The sequence below is a fragment of the Sebastes fasciatus genome, chromosome 6 (genome assembly GCF_043250625.1).
Source record: "Sebastes fasciatus isolate fSebFas1 chromosome 6, fSebFas1.pri, whole genome shotgun sequence".
Taxonomy (NCBI): domain Eukaryota; kingdom Metazoa; phylum Chordata; class Actinopteri; order Perciformes; family Sebastidae; genus Sebastes; species Sebastes fasciatus.
In genome coordinates, this window is record NC_133800.1 from 31,722,505 (window position 1) to 31,740,102 (window position 17,598).

The following is a 17,598-nucleotide window of genomic DNA, read 5'->3' on the forward strand; positions in this document are numbered from 1 at the left end:
TTGTCATAAAGGAGTAAAGAAACCAGAAAATATTCACATTTAAGACGCTGGAATCAGAGAATTTGGACTTTGTTTTCTTAAAAAATGACTCAAAACGATTATCAAAATAGTCATATTTGTCAATAAAAAAAAACAATAACATACATTTAAAGTATAATAGTTTAGTTTAATTAAGCAATTTTATTTACAGTTATTCACATCCAAAGCACATTTCATCATGCACACGTGAAAAACTACAACCTACCGGCTATTTGTTGTGAACATAACATTTAAATATACAATTTACCAAAGACATATTTCATTACTCACAATAGAAATTACTACACATCAAAGCAATGAATTTGATTTAGTCATAGTTTACAGCAGCATTTACAAAAATAATCCGGGTATTATAATATATCATCAATAATACATCAGGTGTTTTTTTTAAATGGGCCACTTCATACCCAAACACCATCAACAGGCAGGGACACACACGGTTCAGAAACACTGAAATTGCTACGAGTTGGTCTAACGCTACCGAATACTTTATAATACAAACTGCTTTCTTGTCTGTACATCTTCCAGCTGTGAGCATCCAGTTTGCTGACACACATCCCCCAGAGCCTGAAAGAGGCCGGAGCTGCCGACGGTGGATGACGTGTCATCAGTGTTCTCTAGATCAGAGTTCAGGCTTGCTTCGCCGCCGTGCTGCCGGGAGACGGCTCAGTGCGGCACTCAGCTCCCTTTACTGTGTCAGCATGCACGCGGCCATCTTACAGGCCACCGCTGAGATGAGGGCGGCTCCGCGGCCGCTCCCCTCCTCCGACTGGATGAAGGTGATCTCACAGTGGGGCGTGAGGTCCCTGACGATTTTGTGGAACCTCTCACGGAAACTGAGATAGAGAAACAACACGTTTAAGTGTAAAGAAACAGTCTGTCCCACCTCCTTTTTGTGTTCTCTCTGGATTTGGGAAGTTCTTTTCAGTCAAGATAATTTAAGCACTGCATTCTGGGTAAATCTAAATCACTTTGTTTAGTATGTAATATGTTCAGAAAGATATCTAAAACTTGGGGCATTCCTCACCACGGGTGCAGCTTGTAGACGGATCCGTCGACCCCCACTGTGATCTTCAGCGCTTCCTGGCTGCGCCGCTCCCGCATCAGGTTGATCACACCAGCGAGCCCGGCGGCGCACATGTGAGCGGAGCGAGTGGAGACGCTCTCGCAAACCAGACGCACGATGTCACAGTCCATCTCTGACGGCAGAACGCCCAGCGAGGAGAGGATGTTGTAGATCTGTTTTCTGTCCCCGGTGTCACTGAAAGAAAAGAGCAGTAGTTTATAGTTCCACCATGTACTATGTAATCCATAAATACTGATAACACTACTATGTTTATATATATTATAGAAATACCACATTTTATATTTACTCAATATTCAAATATTAACTCAAGTTTCTGCTAATAGCGCAACCAAATTGCTTCCCCATACTCCCCATCAACGCTGTTATATAAGCTTATGTCATCAGCATACGGTTACATAACACAACAGGCTTTACATTAGTGTTTGTTTTTGCTATATCTATATGATTTCCCCCTCTGTGCTTGGATAAATAATCATCTTCATCATCTTTTAAAGGCAAAATATATTAACATAGTCTTATATGTTGTCCTGAGGTTAGGATTCATCGGTGCTCACCCCTCCATCTGTGAGACGTAGCGCGTCTCAAAGCTGCCACGTGTCTTCAGCAGCTCTGACGCTTCGCCGTTAAACAGCAGGTTTTCATTCACCAGCTTCATCAGAACGAGCCGGACCAGCTCTCCCATGTACTTCCCGCTGATCAGCTTCTCGTATCTAACAGCAGGCGAGGACAAAAGAAGAACTTTAAATAAATATTGATAGGAAGGGTGGGAACGGGAAATCGAGAGAGGATGTTGAGATGGTGTAAGACACAGGAAGGATATGCACGTCACAAACACACATAAGCAAACAACTTTCTCTTCTTTCAAAGAATGAGGATGACAACGTCAATGCTTAAGAGGCTCAATGAGGCTGGGCTCAGCAGTTGTCTACCAGCGCAAAAAGGTAAACAGCCATTAGGCCGACAGGCAGCGGAGAGGGGTCATTAATCTGACCACCCCACACGCTGACTGACCACTGACGTATGAGGGCTCTGGCCATTTACAAACATCCTCAGGAAAAACAAGTGGTAGCTCAGCAACTACACAGAGACCTCGGGAGAGAGTCGGGTGAGTATTACCACATAAGGATGATTAATTCAGAAAAACAATAAGAGAATGAGGGAGGGAGTGTGCTTTAAATCACAATGTGTATCTATCACCTTTAATGATATATTACTACATACAGTAGACGAAGTTGGAACACATATAGAGTCGGTGATTCTTGTGTGTGAATTTGACCGCGTGTTTGAAATGAATGGACTCACAGCTGCTGTCCGGGGTTAATCGAGGTCTCGTCCACCACTCTGTCGTACTCCAGTCTGAACTCCTCCAGCTCCCCGTTGTTTCCGAACGCCCCCCACTCCGTGTTCACGCACATCCGGCCCTCCTCCCCTTCCACCAGCTCCACGGTCCTCATCTCCTCCATGTAACACGCATTACAACCAGTGCCTGGTAAAACAAGAGGCAAGAATACGACCGTTAGATGTGCTCGAGTCTGCATGTCTCTGCATATGTTCATGAGTGCATATTACTTACCAACAATCATCCCGACTTCGCAGCTGCGATCCTCGTAATAGCAGGAAATCATGGTGGCTACTGTGTCATTCACCATGGCAACCACATCCATCTCAAAGTCCTAGATGGCAACACCAAATTACAATGCATTTAGAGTCATCCAGCTGCATACGGGTGTTACAAATCCGTCTTGTGTTGTTTCTAATCTGCAGTAACTCACCCCTCGTCTCTTGATAGCATCTCGGAGTAAACCAACAACGTTGTTCCCTTCTACCCCAGAAGCCTTGAAGCCTTTGGTCCAGTTCAGCAGGATACCCTGTGGAGGGAAAAAACTTAAATGTATAAACTTTATAATACAGTATACAGAACTTTCATAAATCTGGCAAGTCTTAACTGGTCTTAGTATTGTTCAAAGGCATATGTTCTAAACTGGAAGCAAGCACAGGCTGCAGCCCATTCTGCTCTTATGAAAGATGTCATGCAGCACTTGCATCTGGGAAAAATCAAATTCTCACTGAAAGGGAGTGAAGACGAATCCTATCAGATCTGGCAACCCTTCATCAACCACTTCAAAAACAGTGCACTAATCCTTCCCAAAAACTAGCCTGGATTAAACATGATTCACAAAAGCACTAATGAGATACTCAACATCCACTTACTTTTTTTCTATCTCACTTATTATTTATTTATTTATTTATTTATTTATTTATTTATTCATCTATTTATTGTTTTGATACATTTTTCTGTTGCCTATATTTGACCTGAATTTGCATTAGATTAAGGTATTGCAATGTAATTTCCAATAGGCCTACTGCTTTTCCCTCATACGTGTATGATAATTCCCCCTGTAAAACATTGATTTGTTTTACTTCCATTACTGTTTGCTTTTTTTAATTTTCATTGTATTTATATATACATATATTTTTATTATTTTTTTATGTCTTCTTAATACCTGTACATAAAATACTTTTTCCTATTTTTCCACTGTATGTTTCACTCTGAAAACCCCAATAATTTAGTTAAAAAATTTTTTTTTTTTAATTAAATTAAATACAAATAAATAAATGAACACATGAATAAATTAATAAATGTACAAGTATAATATCCTACCTTGTCAATGTCCTCGTGTCGTACAGGAAAGGAGAAGGTGAAACCCAGAGGAAGCTTCTTGTGCTTGATGTGATGTTTGTCCAGAAAGTCTGACATACACTCTGCTATGTAGTCAAATAGCTGCAGACAGGAGAGAAAGAGAGGATGTGAGATGTGGACAAACTGCACTATAATTAGTGCTAAAATCATTCTGAGAGGTTTAGAGTCAATGCTACAACAGTGTTTACAGAAAACCAGACTCTTTTGGCACTCTTGGATAGTTTTAAACAGTCATCATAGAGCTGAATCAGCTCCACAAGTGGACAACTACAAATAACTGGTGATGAGAAATCAAGAAGAATTGCTACTGGAGTCTTCTAACCATTTCAGCAGTGCCTGTCATGGTATCTTCAGGGATGGAGTACATCTGGTTCGTGGTCTCCACCTTCCAGCTCCTCTCCTCGTCTTCACCCACCTTCACAAGCATCACGCGGAAGTTGGTCCCCCCCAGGTCCAGAGCCAGGAAATCTCCCACCTCTGTCAAAACACACACTACATCTGAACGTGCACGTACTGGCTTTACCTGCACAGGTGATAATCATCAGATTACATCTGGGTGACTTTACCAAAAAAATAAAAAATACAGTGATGATCTTATGATGGAAGTATCTACCTGATCCCTCGGGGGTGGAGCAGACGTAAGTTGGGAGCATTTTGACGCTGGCCTCTTCGTGCGTCTCTAAACGCAGTCCTCTGTCCATCTCACGCTGCATCCTCTTCATCACTTCTTTGAGGTCTTCCTTGCTCAGCCTGAACTCTGACAGGACCTGTTCGACCTGCAACGACAGGAGAGAAGAGCTGGTCAGGAGAAACAATTAACTCTTTCTATACATATGACACTTAATTGAAAAGATAAGTGAGGTTTCACTTTGGAAAACAAGAAGGAAAATCAGAAGCAGTAACAGCAAAAAAGGAATCAGAGCACATGAAACAAATGAGATGCAACAGAAAGAAAAAAATCACTACTACAGTACAAAACAATGAAATGAAGAGCTTCAGAGTTCCCACATACGACCATATTTTCAGTAAAGTACAGAACAAAGCATCATCTAAACATCTAATACAATCAATGTCCTCACCCAGAGTTTCTTCTGAAACAACAGGGCACAGTCTGTGTGTAAAGACTTTGATTAATTTACATAACATCACATGGGATAAAAGCACAAATCCACAGTGATAATAACGTGAAAAATGATTTAAACCTCTACCAAATCTTACTGGACAGAAAAGTGAATCTTACCATGAGGATTTCATCAACCACAGAGCTGTAGCTACAAGGCATCTTCACCATCTGGTCGATGTGAGAGCTGACACACGGCATCGTCTCAGGTTTAACTAAATGAGCCTCTCTGTGTGTGTGTGTGTGTGTGTGTGTGTGTGTGTGTGTGTGTTTCTAGGTGTGTGGTGAGTGTGTGTCCAGCCTGTGTGTGTGCAGAGTCAGTGAAGTGTGAGAGTAGCACTGAATGGGAACCTCAGCTGTTTTTATGCTCAGGTGAAGTGGGCTGGCCTTACCGGACACGCAAAACGCCCAAACCCCTTCCCAAACTCACCCCATCTGGCCATCGGGAGTTAACACCCCCCACCCCGACCACCCACCCAAAAAAGCCCAAAGTCTACATGACCTACTTTTTGCAAAAATGAAGGTTGAAGGACAGCTCAGTTTTATTGCAGGCATTTGGATGGAGTTATGTAATATATATCACTTCATCTATGATTTGTTTCTACATGAAGCTCTATTAATATTGAATATACACAGTTATTGTATTCCTTTATTGATAAAACAAATCTTAATAACTAAGAGAGATGCTCTTTATTATTTGACATCCACTTACTTTTTTTCTCTCTCACTTATTTATTTATTTATTTATTATAAATAATATAAATATAAATGTTTCTTTTGCCTATATTTGACCTGAATTTGCATTAAATAAAGGTATTGCAATCTAATTTGCAATAGACCTACTGCTTTTCCCTCATACGTGTATGATAATTCACCTGTAAAACATTGATTTGTTTATTTCCGTTACTATGTTGTTTTATTTGTTTGTTTTTTTAATTTCATTCTATTTATATATACATATATTTTTTTTATGTTTTCTTAATATCTCTTAAAATATTTCTTCCTATTTTTTTCTATTTATTTTTCCTACTTTCTGACTTGTTTAATGAATGCATGCCCTACTTAATCATAATAAATTATTCTACATTCTGACCTATATGATTTATGAATTCTATGTTATCATGATGGCATTTTAAATAGTTAAAAAAAAAGGTTTTACCACAAAATATTCTTGATCTTGTGATATACAATATGTTCTGAATACTTTGCCTTGTGTTGTTTGTCTGTAATTCACTTTAATTTGCTGCTATCTTAGCCTAGACAACTGTTGAAAAAGAGACTTTTCAGCCCAGAGAGGTTTTCATAATCATAATTTCACAATAATCACAGTGATTTGTCAGCGTGAATAACTGAGTAACCATTACTGTTAGGGTTTATAACCTCAGATGGCCTTTTAACCTTGCAAAAAAAGAGTTAATTTGGTAAATTATTCTTTGCTTTTATGAGTCAAGGTATAACCTGTGACCCGACTTGAGATTTTACAGCCCACCATCATGACAAACCAAATACACCCTGTGATCTGAACTCATCATTGTTTTTATTTAACATCCAATGCCACCGGGTTGCTCAATGAGAGAAGATTGAGAGAGTTGTGCATATATTTGTAAAAATTAGCAACATGTCTAAAATTAGCAGCAGTGGGGGATGAATGACCTCTAAAACTAACAGCAGTGTGGTGCAGGTCAAGGCCTCCGCTGCTTATCAGCATCAGTAGTTTACCTGAGCAGAGGTCAGAGCTTTTCTTAGCTCTGACCTCTCGCCATGAGGTAACGCTGACCCTCTCCCCCAGTGCCCTGATATTTCTAAGAAAGTCACACTGACCTAAAGACACATAAAGTTAAAATAATCCAACACTGCTCATAATTTATACCCTCTAGCATGTTATATGACATCATCACATATCTCCTGGTTACTTCACTGAAATTATGACACTTAATAAAATATTTAAACAGATGATGCCATGCACTGATGCAACATTACAATACTTGACTTGCTTTACCCACACATATCTAGTCACTTATTTGATGGGTACATATTAACTGAAATTCTTTGCTACTATTGACCTATTTACTGATCTATATATAGGCCTACTGACTTACTTAGATAGACAGATAGACAGATAGACAGATAGATAGATAGATAGATAGATATTTTTCTTTACCTTATCCATCGTATCACGACGAGGATTAAATCCTGAGTGTCCCACCGACCATCAGTCCTCTCAGAGGAAATTCCCAGAAGTTTTGGAGATTCCCAAGTTGCTGCTGTTCTGGTGTTTTACAGTAACTCGGCGTCCGTGCATGAAGTGCAAACAAAATATTATCCTTTTATGGGAAACGCTATTATATTCCCAACACGTCTGATCTACATAATGTTCAGCAGCAGGTCAAATAAAATTTTTTCTTTTCTTGCAGATATTTTAAGGGAAAAAATAAGGGTTCATCTTCATTCCTACAAAAATATATGCATTCATTTTCACTATTATATATATCATATGCTAAAAAAAACTACAGATTCATCTTCATTCCTGCAGATATACTATGTAAAAACCTGTGGATTTGTCTTCATTCTTGCTGTCAACAGTTCCAGTTAAAATCCGCATCAGCTCACTGGATGATGTGCCATCAGATCCAACAAGAAAAATAGATTAAAACACTACGTTTCCCATCCAAACCTTCATTCCAGTGACGTACAATGCATTCTGCAACTGACAAAAAATATTAAGCAAACCTCCAGTTAGCTGGCCTTCTTACTGACCGTGTTACCTCAATATCTTAACGCAACCAAAAGTAGTTCCAGGAAAGAAAAAGTAATTTCTTCCCCCCAGTGCAGCTGTCCTGTCAACAGATGCACCTAAAGGCTCAGCGGTTTCCATGCCAAAATGATTTCAATGTGTTGCCTTGGAAATGAATTACAGGCACACTTCTGCCATGGAAAACACTTACCACTGAGTTAAGTAGCCAGGGGGAAATTGTTAAATGGAGCAAGATTACCAGAGAAAACATCAATTGAGGGTGCCATTTGGGAAGACAAAAAATTTGGGAGACTCACAAGGACACCGAGCTGTTTAAAACTTTAGTCGGGTCTCATGTCTTTTGAGGACGAGTCTCAAGTCTCAAGTCAAGTCTCGAGTTACTGTGTGTGACTCGAGTCCCCATCTCTGCTAAAAAGTGGGCTACAAATTACAAGTATACCTGCAGTATAAAACTATTAAACTAGGTGTACTTTCATAAACTATAAAGTGGGCAACAAGTACAGTATATACAAGTATACTTATAGTATAAAAACTATTAAACTAGTGGTTTACTGAGAATATACTTTAAAGTGTACTTTCATGAACTATGAAGTGGGCTACAACTATATACCATTATACTTGCAGTATAAAAACTAGTTGTTTACTGAGAGTATACTTTAAAGTGTACTTTCATAAACTATAAAGTGGGCTACAGGTATATACAAGTATACTTGCAGTATAAAAACTATTAAACTAGTGGTTTACTGACAGTATACTTAAAAGTGTACTTTCATAATTTATAAAGTGGGCTACAAATATATACAAGTATACTTGCAGTATAATATCTATTAAAGCTTTTCTCAATCATTATGACTAATTTTTCAAAACAGCCTTAACTTTCTCTAAACTGTAAGTGCACAACTCTATTGCATGTCTGCAAAAGGTACCAAAAACACTTCATTCATGCTTTGTTGTTTTGTCATCATATGAGCCGTACTGGTCAAAATATTTAGGTGTTTTTTCATCATGGCACTCAACCATGGAAATGTTTCTTACATACAAATCTCTGTTTTGTTGACACTGACTGCTTACCGTAGGCAGAATGTCAGGTTTGTCCAGCACAGTAGTAGCCACACAGAAAAAGGATATGCACATTTGTATGTATACTGTAAAGTTATTCGTGTAGCAATGTGTTGCATGTACTGTAAACAGAAAATCGTATTTGATCTTTCATGTAAAGTCAAACAGAAAATTTGCCACAAAATGACATCAATGCCAGAAAACAACAACAACCCTGCAACAATGGGAAAAAAACTGCAATACTTCAGTTAAAAAACAACAAACTGTACCTCTTCATCATAGATATTTATGGAATATACAAGTATGTCTGACAGATTTTGATAATTGAATGGATCATTTTGCATGTGATGGCTCACAAGATGAAAGAATATTTAGAAACTGTGAAAAGTACCACAACTTCACTGAGAATCAACTCATCCGTTTTGATCAGCAAGACATGTGCAAGTGGTTGTACACGTGCAATTTGCTTGAATTAATGAGAAATTTAAATCTGTTGTGAACTAAAAACTAATTGTTTAGAGACTAAACAATTATTAGAGACTAATTGTTTAGAGATTGTTTTGAAAAAAAGAGAGCTGAGCCAAAGCGAATGAGACTTCACTGAGAATCAACTCATCAGTTTTGATCAGTAAGACATGTGCAAGTGGTTATTGTACTGACTCTTTTGCACACATGCCAAAACAACTGCAATTTGCTTGAATAAATTAGAAATTCTAATATTTTGAGAACGAAAAACTAATTGTTTAGAGATTTCAACTTTTTGTTTTTTGTTTTTTTTAAAAAGAGAATTGAGCCAAAGCGAATGAGAAAAAACTGTAAATATTATCTTACCAACTTTTACCTTCTTCTTCTTTTAAAGTTTATTGGCGGTTGGCAAAAAACGATTTGGTGCATTACCGCCACCAACTGGTATGGAGTGTGGATCATTCTGGCTAATAATTACTATATCCCAAAAAAATAAATTAAAGAAAAAGAAAAAGAAAACAAACAACCTCATACTTTTCCAATCATATTAATTTGTCTAAGATACTCAAATAATGTTCTATAACACTCATTTAGTGAATTCTTTTGTAGAATATCTATTAAATCAAAGTGTACTTTAATCTCTTTGAGGCCTTGAATCAAATGCCTTCTTTCTTCCTCATATCTCTCACAATGCAATATGACATGCTCCACCGTTTCCTGCACTCTCATCTCACACCAAATCCTGTCTTGCATCCAACCGGAACTACGAACACAGCAGCGCGTTTGTTTTCCGTCGGAGCAAATATCCCGTCGCACCGTTGGAGGATCGTGACGTGGTGATTGGTCACTTCACTGCAGAGTGAGAACTAGTTGAGTTTAACGTTAAATACCTCGTTATTAGGTCGCCGGACGTCTTCTAGACACATTTACTAGTTGTAGTTTGAGTGGAATAAGAAGTTTATCCGGTTGTTTTTAACTGGAATCAAACAGTTTGTGAGGTAAGTTAACCGAGGCCTCCTCAGATAGCATCTGAAGCTAACTCAAGCTAACTGTATGCTTCACTGCATCTCAGATATGTGACGTCAGAGAAGCTCAGTTTAAAACTGTATTCACACAGAGACTCACCTGTTAGTGTGCACCTCTTACTGTCAGGTAACCAGTTTACCTGGAGACACATATACACTGAGGATAGTTGGTTAGCTTGGTGGCTAATAATAACAAGGCGGCTACTTTCACTAATCAGCTGTAACAAGTTTCTATTGCTGCTACATTGATAGCAGAGAAGCTAAACATAAATCACTGCACAGTCTGTATTCTTCACTTTTATCACCATATCTGAATGTCTGTGGAGGTTTGGGGTTTAGCACTTATAAAAGCAACTTACAACCATCATGCATAGTACAAAAGAGAGCAGTCAGGATGTGCAAAAACTACAAAAATCATCTGTCATCTGTGTAAAAACTACAAAAATCATCTGTCATCTGTGTAAAATCTACAAAAATCATCTGTCATCTGTGCAAAAACTACAAAAATCATCTCATCTGTGCAAAAACTACAAAAATCATCTGCCATCTGTGTAAAAACTACAAAAATCATCTGCCATAGGTGTAAAAACTACAAAAACCATCTGTCATCTGTGTAAAATCTACAAAAATCATCTCATCTGGGCAAAAACTACAAAAATCATCTGCCATCTGTGTAAAAACTACAAAAATCATCTGCCATAGGTGTAAAAACTGCAAAAATCATCTGTCATCTGTGTAAAAACTACAAAAATCATCTGTCATCTGTGCAAAAACTACAAAAATCATCTGTCATCTGTGTAAAAACTACAAAAATCATCTGCCATCTGTGTAAAAACTACACTGGCTGTAATACTGGACCAAGCAATGGCAAAAACAATCTTCACTTCCTTTGGGAAATGGAACAATTAGGGGTCTTTCTTCCTACTGCTTAAGCAACACAAGTGCATCAACATGTGTAGGATTTGGTGGTTTGAATGGAGTTTTACCACCAGATACTGTGACAAATACCCAAATATAAGACTGAAACCCACTGAAGTAGTACACCAGGGTCTTTAAACATGTATTTTTTAAATAATCCACTTTAAGAAATCCATCTAGATGTAACTTGTAATGTATGATCTATTAAGAATGGACCTGAGAATTTGTTTTAAAATAGTTCTTGAACTGCTCAAGAATATTCCAACCAGAAAGTATCTTATAAATAAAAACACATATTTGAGAAATATTGATATCATAAAGTACTCTGATGATTCCACCTTAATTTCTCTGCTGACTGACAGCGATGACCTCAGTTTGCATCAGTGTGATGTCGACTGGCTGATTGAATGGTGTGACAAAAACGCTCTTATCATTAAAACTAGTAAGACAGAAGAAATTATTTTTGGCCTTCCTCCTGACTGTCAGCTGCCTCCAGTTACAATCATAATGTAGAAATTAAACAGGTCTCTTCATACAGATACCTGGGAGTTATGATGATAGACTCCACCTTATCATGGACCCCTCACATTGAATTTACTTGTAAGAAGATACAGCAGCGCATTTACTTTCTTCGCAGATCATTTGGAGCCAGTAGCCAGATTATTTTTCAGTTCAGTGATTCAGAGTGTCCTGTTGTTCTGCAGCACAGCCTGGCTCAGTAGTATATCTGTAAAACTTAAAACTAAACTTTATAGCCAAATCAAAATCTGCGAGAAGATCATTGGCCAACCTGTGACAGCCTCCTTTCAAGCAGCTCAGAACAAGAGTATGCTCAGACTGGCTAACAGCATCTCTTCTGATCCCTTACATGTTTTAAATGGGGAATATCAACTTCTGCCCTCCAAGAGGCGATTCAGAGTCCCTACTGTACATTTAACCTGCATCAGGTTAAAGAACGCTTTTGTCCATCAGTCCATCTTGTTGCTAAATAATAATTAATGTGCCGCTAAAGACATGTAAATCCAGAGGACAGATGGTCATTTTGTAATGGGTTGTGTATTAATAATGATGTGTTTTGTTTTTTGTCTGATGGGTCTTACTTGTCTGTCTGTCCATGGTAACAGTATGTCTATTGGATGTGTACTTTTTCTCAAACTGAGCTGCCTACAGATGCTAAATGAATTTCAGTGCAAACTGACAATAAAGTTGTATCGTATCGTACTTCGCTCAAGTTTCTATAGCTGCTACATTGTTAGCAGAGAAGCTAGCCGGCTGAGCTGGATAATGCTGGATAATGCTCTCTCTCATGTGATTCTGCTTGTGTATTATTAGATCATCGGGGCTGTGTGATCGTATCTGCTGTGACTGACTGACTGACTGACTGACTGACTGACTGACACGGCGGCAGCATGAAGCTCTACAGCCTCAGCATCCACCATAAAGGAGCCACCAAAGCAAACCTCCTCAAGTCGGCATTTGACCTCTCCTCTTTCGGCTTCTTTCAGCGCTCCAGGTGGGTCTGACTCGATATAACCAGGATCTGACCGATTGAACATTTTTAATGTGTGTTTGACTTTCATTTTCTGTGTGTAGATTGCAGAGAGTATGTAACTAGTAACATTATGGTCTGTCTTATGTCAGGCGGTTTGGTTTTCCAGCATATTTGATAAATGACTACAAGCCACAATGCAGTGTTTAGTCTAAATAATGTTGTCTGGCCATACTGGGATACTTTCCCACCAGTGACATGACATTATTGTTTTGTTTTTTTTAGTGTTCAGGAGTTCATGACCTTCACCAGTGCCTTGATTGTTGAACGGACATCACTAGGAAGTCGTGCCTCTGTCAAAGAACAAGGTAAAAATGAGCAGCCCAATCGCAGAATTTCAAAAGATAATTTATCTTAAAAAATGACGCAGCCCTAATTAATACCCCTTTTCACTCACTCACCATGAAACAAGCCGGATTATCAAAATGATAGAAATGTGTAACGACACGTTTGATGAAGCCAATGTTAAAAAATGTCAGCACAATGTTCTCCATAGAGTGACTGCTATGCCATCATCATGCATTGTGGCTGCGCTTGTACTAACATTTATTTGAAACACTATCACTTTCACTTCTGCTTTTCTTAAAGTGTGCCAACTTCCTCGGGGTTAACCCGAACCATTAGACCAGGAAATGCTATTTTTATCACACATGCTTTCACTTTCTTTCAGAGTACCTGTGCCATGTGTACGTAAGAAACGACAACCTGAGCGCTGTGGCCATCGCAGACACTGAATACCCACAGAGAGTCTGTTTCTCATTGCTAGACAAGGTGGGAACAAAAACATGTAAATAAAGACACACAATTATTGCACTTTGTTGTCAACTTCAATATTGAGATTGTTGTCTGATTGTTTTTAGGTATTAGAGGAGTTCTCCAGGCAAGTGGACAGTATAGACTGGCCCTCCGGTAATCCTGAAACCATAAACTACAAAGCCCTGGATATTCACCTCTCTAAATACCAGGTCAGTTTGTCAGAAAATAGTTTAGTATTTATAATATAGTTGCCGGTTTACTAAATAGTATTGAGATTTGTTCTGGAGTACATATAAAGATTAAATTCATGAATCTGTTTGTGGCCGATCAAAGATCTTGTTTTACGAAATGCTGCCAAATAATCATCATACAGTAGCAGCGTACCTGACAGCTTGTTGTGGTTTTTTCCAGAACCCCAAGGAAGCAGATGCAATGACCAAAGTGCAGGCTGAGCTGGATGAGACAAAGATCATTTTGGTAAGATAAGACCCGATAATACTTTAATCAAGAGGGTGAAATATATGCATGTTACTCACTTATATGGCATTACAGCAGAACATAGTGTACATGTAGGATATGGAACGTTTACACAACTAAAGCACTAAACTGAGAGGGGCAAGAAGCGGTTTCCTCTCAGCCACATCCTCTGGGCCCCACAACCGCCACTATAAACCATAAAGACCATTATCAGTGCCTCGGTTTTATAACTCTGCATGCCAGAAACATTACGTAGCATTTCCATTTTCCCCCGTCGAGTCAAACTCTTCACATTGCACATAAGAAATATGTTGTTTCTGTAGCACAACACCATGGAGAGTCTGCTGGAGAGAGGAGAGAAACTGGATGATCTTGTGGCAAAATCGGAGCACCTGGGAAACCAGTCCAAAGCCTTCTACAAGACTGTAAGTGCTGCTGACGACTCGCACTATAAACTCTGGACTGAAAGTGTAACGGCCAGATGCCTGACTGTATGTGTGTGTTCATGTTAAACCCCGCAGGCACGGAAACAGAACTCATGCTGTGAAGTCATGTGATGCCGCTGCCTCGTCCTCGCGGATACGCCTCTCTCTGCCTTTCTGCTTTTCCTGCAACTCCCATCACGCACCAGCCACCAGCTCTCAACACAATGGACAGAACGGACGCCGTCTGATCTGGGATGGGGCGCCGGGACGAGAGTGCGAAAGGGGTTGAAGGCGGCGGCGGCGGCGGCCTCGTGTCTGGATCGTGACTGATGGGGGCTGAAGGAGTGATGGGGTTTGGTCGGGGGAAGAAGTAACATTTGAATTATTTTTAACCTTTCAAAGGGTGAACATCTGTGTGGTGTTTCAATACCAGCTGCGGACATAATAGTGTGACGTCGTGTATATCGGTGATGTGTTGTTGAAACGTCTTCAATGTTATTCAGATTGAGTCAAACCTTGAATAGTTTGATCTCAGCTCTTAAAATTCTTAAAGAGTATTAACCACGGTTGTGCTTCTGCTTCAAGGCAACTCTGACAATCTCACAGTCTTATCTTGTGATTTCATAAAACGCGTCACCGTTCAATTCTTCAAAGTCCAAAGTGTTTTTCTTGCAGGCATAATGTTTGTTGCCCACCAGGTGGCCCTGTTTATTGACTTTTATTGCTCCAATGAGCCTCAATCTAAAAAAACAAAACAACTCTAATGTGAGCCAAGACGGCGAGCAGCTGCTTGGACGTGTGATATCAAAATCTCACCGAATCTTACAATGATTTTTGAAACATCTTGGATTAAGTTACATGATTATTTTCTGTCTCGTAGTGTTTAAATGAAACCTTAAACATTCCCACTGTGGGTGAGTGTGAGTGATCTTAAAGCTGATGAGAATAGATGTGAAATGTAGAGAGACGTTTCTTCATAGCAGTGTGACTAACACGTAACACCCCCCTCTGTCCATGAGGAGGACAGGACTCAAGCTATTATTCTTTTACCTTATGTATTGTAGCCATGCTTTTCACTCTGGTAGCCAAAACACATAACACTTCAGCAGGTTTTTAGTTGTCTGTACCTCTCAAACCTGGAATCACTGACCTTTTACCATCATTTATTGTGACTGACGGGATTCTGGGAAGCCTCTGGGTGCTGTTGCGCTCTCTGGCTTCTACTGTAATGGGTTTGAAAAGAGGACAGACATAAATTGAGTAATTTCACATCCCACTCTTGTTTTAAGACACTCCACAGCTGACTATTTTTCTTTTTTTTTCTGTCAGCACAGTTTGCTTTGTATGTAGAAAAGTCTTTCTTCAGGAGCTGCTGATCAGTTTAAGATAAAGAGATGCCTTTGGTCGTGTATTTTAGATGTTTCTCTGCTCTCGTATGTGTGTATGATTTTGCTGAACATCTGCAGGCTGCATTGATGTTGAGTGACTGTGTGTGAGGACTGTTGTGTGTGCGTGCGCGATCTGAAATGCTCTTTCTGCTTTTACAGTGTAAACTTTTTGTGCAATATCTCTGCAGACTGTTGGTGATGTATGTCTCTCTTTTAACGTGGAGAGAATAAATGGAAATATTTCTCATAAAGGAAAGTAAAATTGACCTTTGTTATATGCTATTCTTATGACTAATTCCAACGTGACGCGTATCCAGGGTTGTTTCTGAGCATTTCTTCTTTTCAAAATTTCCAATTAATGTGCTAAATTTGAACATCTGTGTGTTTAAACAGTCTGCATTAAAACATTTTGATCCAGATGTGGTCTGCAAACTTAAAACAAAGACCAGATAATAAACTGTTCTTTTCTGTCTGTATTAACATTTTGTTTCTTTGGAGCCCTGATTGTTTACAGAACTTGTAATCCTGCAAAAAATGGCTTCTAGTGTCCGACTGGAAAGACTGGAAACTGACTTTGTGAGGTGGCATTGAGGTGTCGCAGGAAATCCTGTAAAACAATGTGAAGGTGTCCTTTGCAGTGTCTGAAAGTCAACGGTCCTATCTTTAATATTATCTTAAATCAGCAAACTCCTCCACCTCTCAACAGGAAGGTCAGGAGCTGATGCATCCTTCACGTGTTGTAGGAAATGTCAAATCTTAATAAAACAGAATCCATGAAAGACACGAGTGTAGACAGTGATGCAATGTAACCAAGTACATTTACTCGAGTACTGTAATTAAATACAATTTTGACATACTTGCACTTTACTTGGGAAATATTGTAGCCTACTTTTTACTCTACTACATTTATTTGACACTTTAGCTACTAGTTACTTTTTACATCAAAAAACATGCTTTTATGATATGATGCAGTAATGTACTACTGATCCTACTGATCTACCCAGCAGTATATAAAGTTTCTAAATTGACTCCAAATTGAAGAACTTGAAACATTGAAATGTATATGTTAGTGAAAACAGAATAATATAATATTATATAAGAATATAACACTTTAAAAGGAGCCGTTCTGCATAATGACTACTTTTACTTTTGATACTTTAATTATACATTTTGTTGATAATACTTCTTTACTTTCACTTAAAGGTCCCATATTGTAAAAAAGTGAGATTTTCATGTCTTTTTTTTTATTATAAAGTAGGTTTAAGTGTTATATAAATACTGTGAAAGTATCGAAATGCTCAATCCATGTCCATGTGTAAAGTCATAACTTTACCAGAAAAGTCATAATATTACGAGAAAAAAGTCGTAATATGAGAATAAAGCCAACTTTTCGAGAAAAAAGTCGTAATATTACGAGTAAAGTCACAATTTTACAAGAAAAAAAGTTGTAATATTACGAAAATAAAGTCAGAACTTTATGAGAAAAAGTCGTAATATTACGAGAAAAAAGTCATAACCCTACGAGAAAAAAGTCGTAATATTACGAGAATAAAGTCATAACTTAACGTCGAAAAAAGTCGTAATATTACAAGAATAAAGTCATAACTTTACGAGAAAAAGTAGTAATATTACGAGGATAAAGTTATACCTTAACGAGAAAAAAAGTACTAATATTACGAGAATAAAGTCATAACTTTACAAGAAAAAAGTCGTAATATTACGAAAATAAAGTCAAAACTTTACGAGAAAAAGTCGTAATGTTACGAAAATAAAGTCAGAACTTTACGAGAAAAAGTCGTAATATGAGAAAAAGTCACAAATTTATGAGAAAAAA

The 17,598-nt window shown here is 38.4% G+C and overlaps 2 protein-coding genes across 3 annotated transcripts; one reads left to right on the forward strand and one right to left on the reverse strand.

The window, feature by feature from the left end:
- Window positions 1-576: 576 nt before the first annotated feature.
- On the reverse strand, window positions 577-5,226 carry gck (glucokinase (hexokinase 4)). 2 transcript variants are annotated; one of them, XM_074639275.1, is made up of 10 exons: window positions 5,068-5,226; window positions 4,441-4,603; window positions 4,150-4,304; window positions 3,789-3,908; window positions 2,899-2,994; window positions 2,700-2,799; window positions 2,429-2,612; window positions 1,681-1,836; window positions 1,067-1,300; window positions 577-875 (listed from the first exon to the last, which is right to left on the reverse strand). In XM_074639275.1, the coding sequence occupies exons 1-10, from the start codon at window positions 5,146-5,148 to the stop codon at window positions 728-730; spliced, it is 1,437 nt and encodes a 478-aa protein (XP_074495376.1). In that variant the 5' UTR covers window positions 5,149-5,226; the 3' UTR covers window positions 577-727. The 2 variants fall into 2 exon arrangements, with proteins under 2 accessions (XP_074495376.1, XP_074495375.1); XM_074639274.1 differs by having other exon boundaries at window positions 4,150-4,319.
- Window positions 5,227-10,018: 4,792 nt separating this feature from the next.
- Window positions 10,019-16,240, forward strand: ykt6 (YKT6 v-SNARE homolog (S. cerevisiae)). Its single transcript, XM_074639278.1, has 8 exons — window positions 10,019-10,224; window positions 12,502-12,682; window positions 12,944-13,026; window positions 13,389-13,489; window positions 13,579-13,683; window positions 13,886-13,951; window positions 14,275-14,376; window positions 14,473-16,240. Exons 2-8 carry the CDS (start codon window positions 12,579-12,581, stop codon window positions 14,506-14,508), a joined length of 597 nt encoding a protein of 198 aa, XP_074495379.1. The 5' UTR covers window positions 10,019-10,224; window positions 12,502-12,578; the 3' UTR covers window positions 14,509-16,240.
- The last annotated feature ends 1,358 nt before the right edge of the window (window positions 16,241-17,598 follow it).

Coding starts and splice junctions, on each gene's coding strand:
- ykt6 (XM_074639278.1), top strand. CDS start 12,579: ATGAAGCTCTACAGCCTCAGCATCCACCATAAAGGAGCCACCAAAGCA. Junction 12,683..12,943: donor GGCTTCTTTCAGCGCTCCAG/GTGGGTCTGACT, acceptor TGTTTTTTTTAG/TGTTCAGGAGTTCATGACCT. Junction 13,684..13,885: donor TTCACCTCTCTAAATACCAG/GTCAGTTTGTCA, acceptor GGTTTTTTCCAG/AACCCCAAGGAAGCAGATGC.
- gck (XM_074639274.1), bottom strand. CDS start 5,148: ATGCCGTGTGTCAGCTCTCACATCGACCAGATGGTGAAGATGCCTTGT. Junction 1,837..2,428: donor ATTAACCCCGGACAGCAGCT/GTGAGTCCATTC, acceptor GCCTGCTGTTAG/ATACGAGAAGCTGATCAGCG. Junction 1,301..1,680: donor TACGTCTCACAGATGGAGGG/GTGAGCACCGAT, acceptor CTTTTCTTTCAG/TGACACCGGGGACAGAAAAC.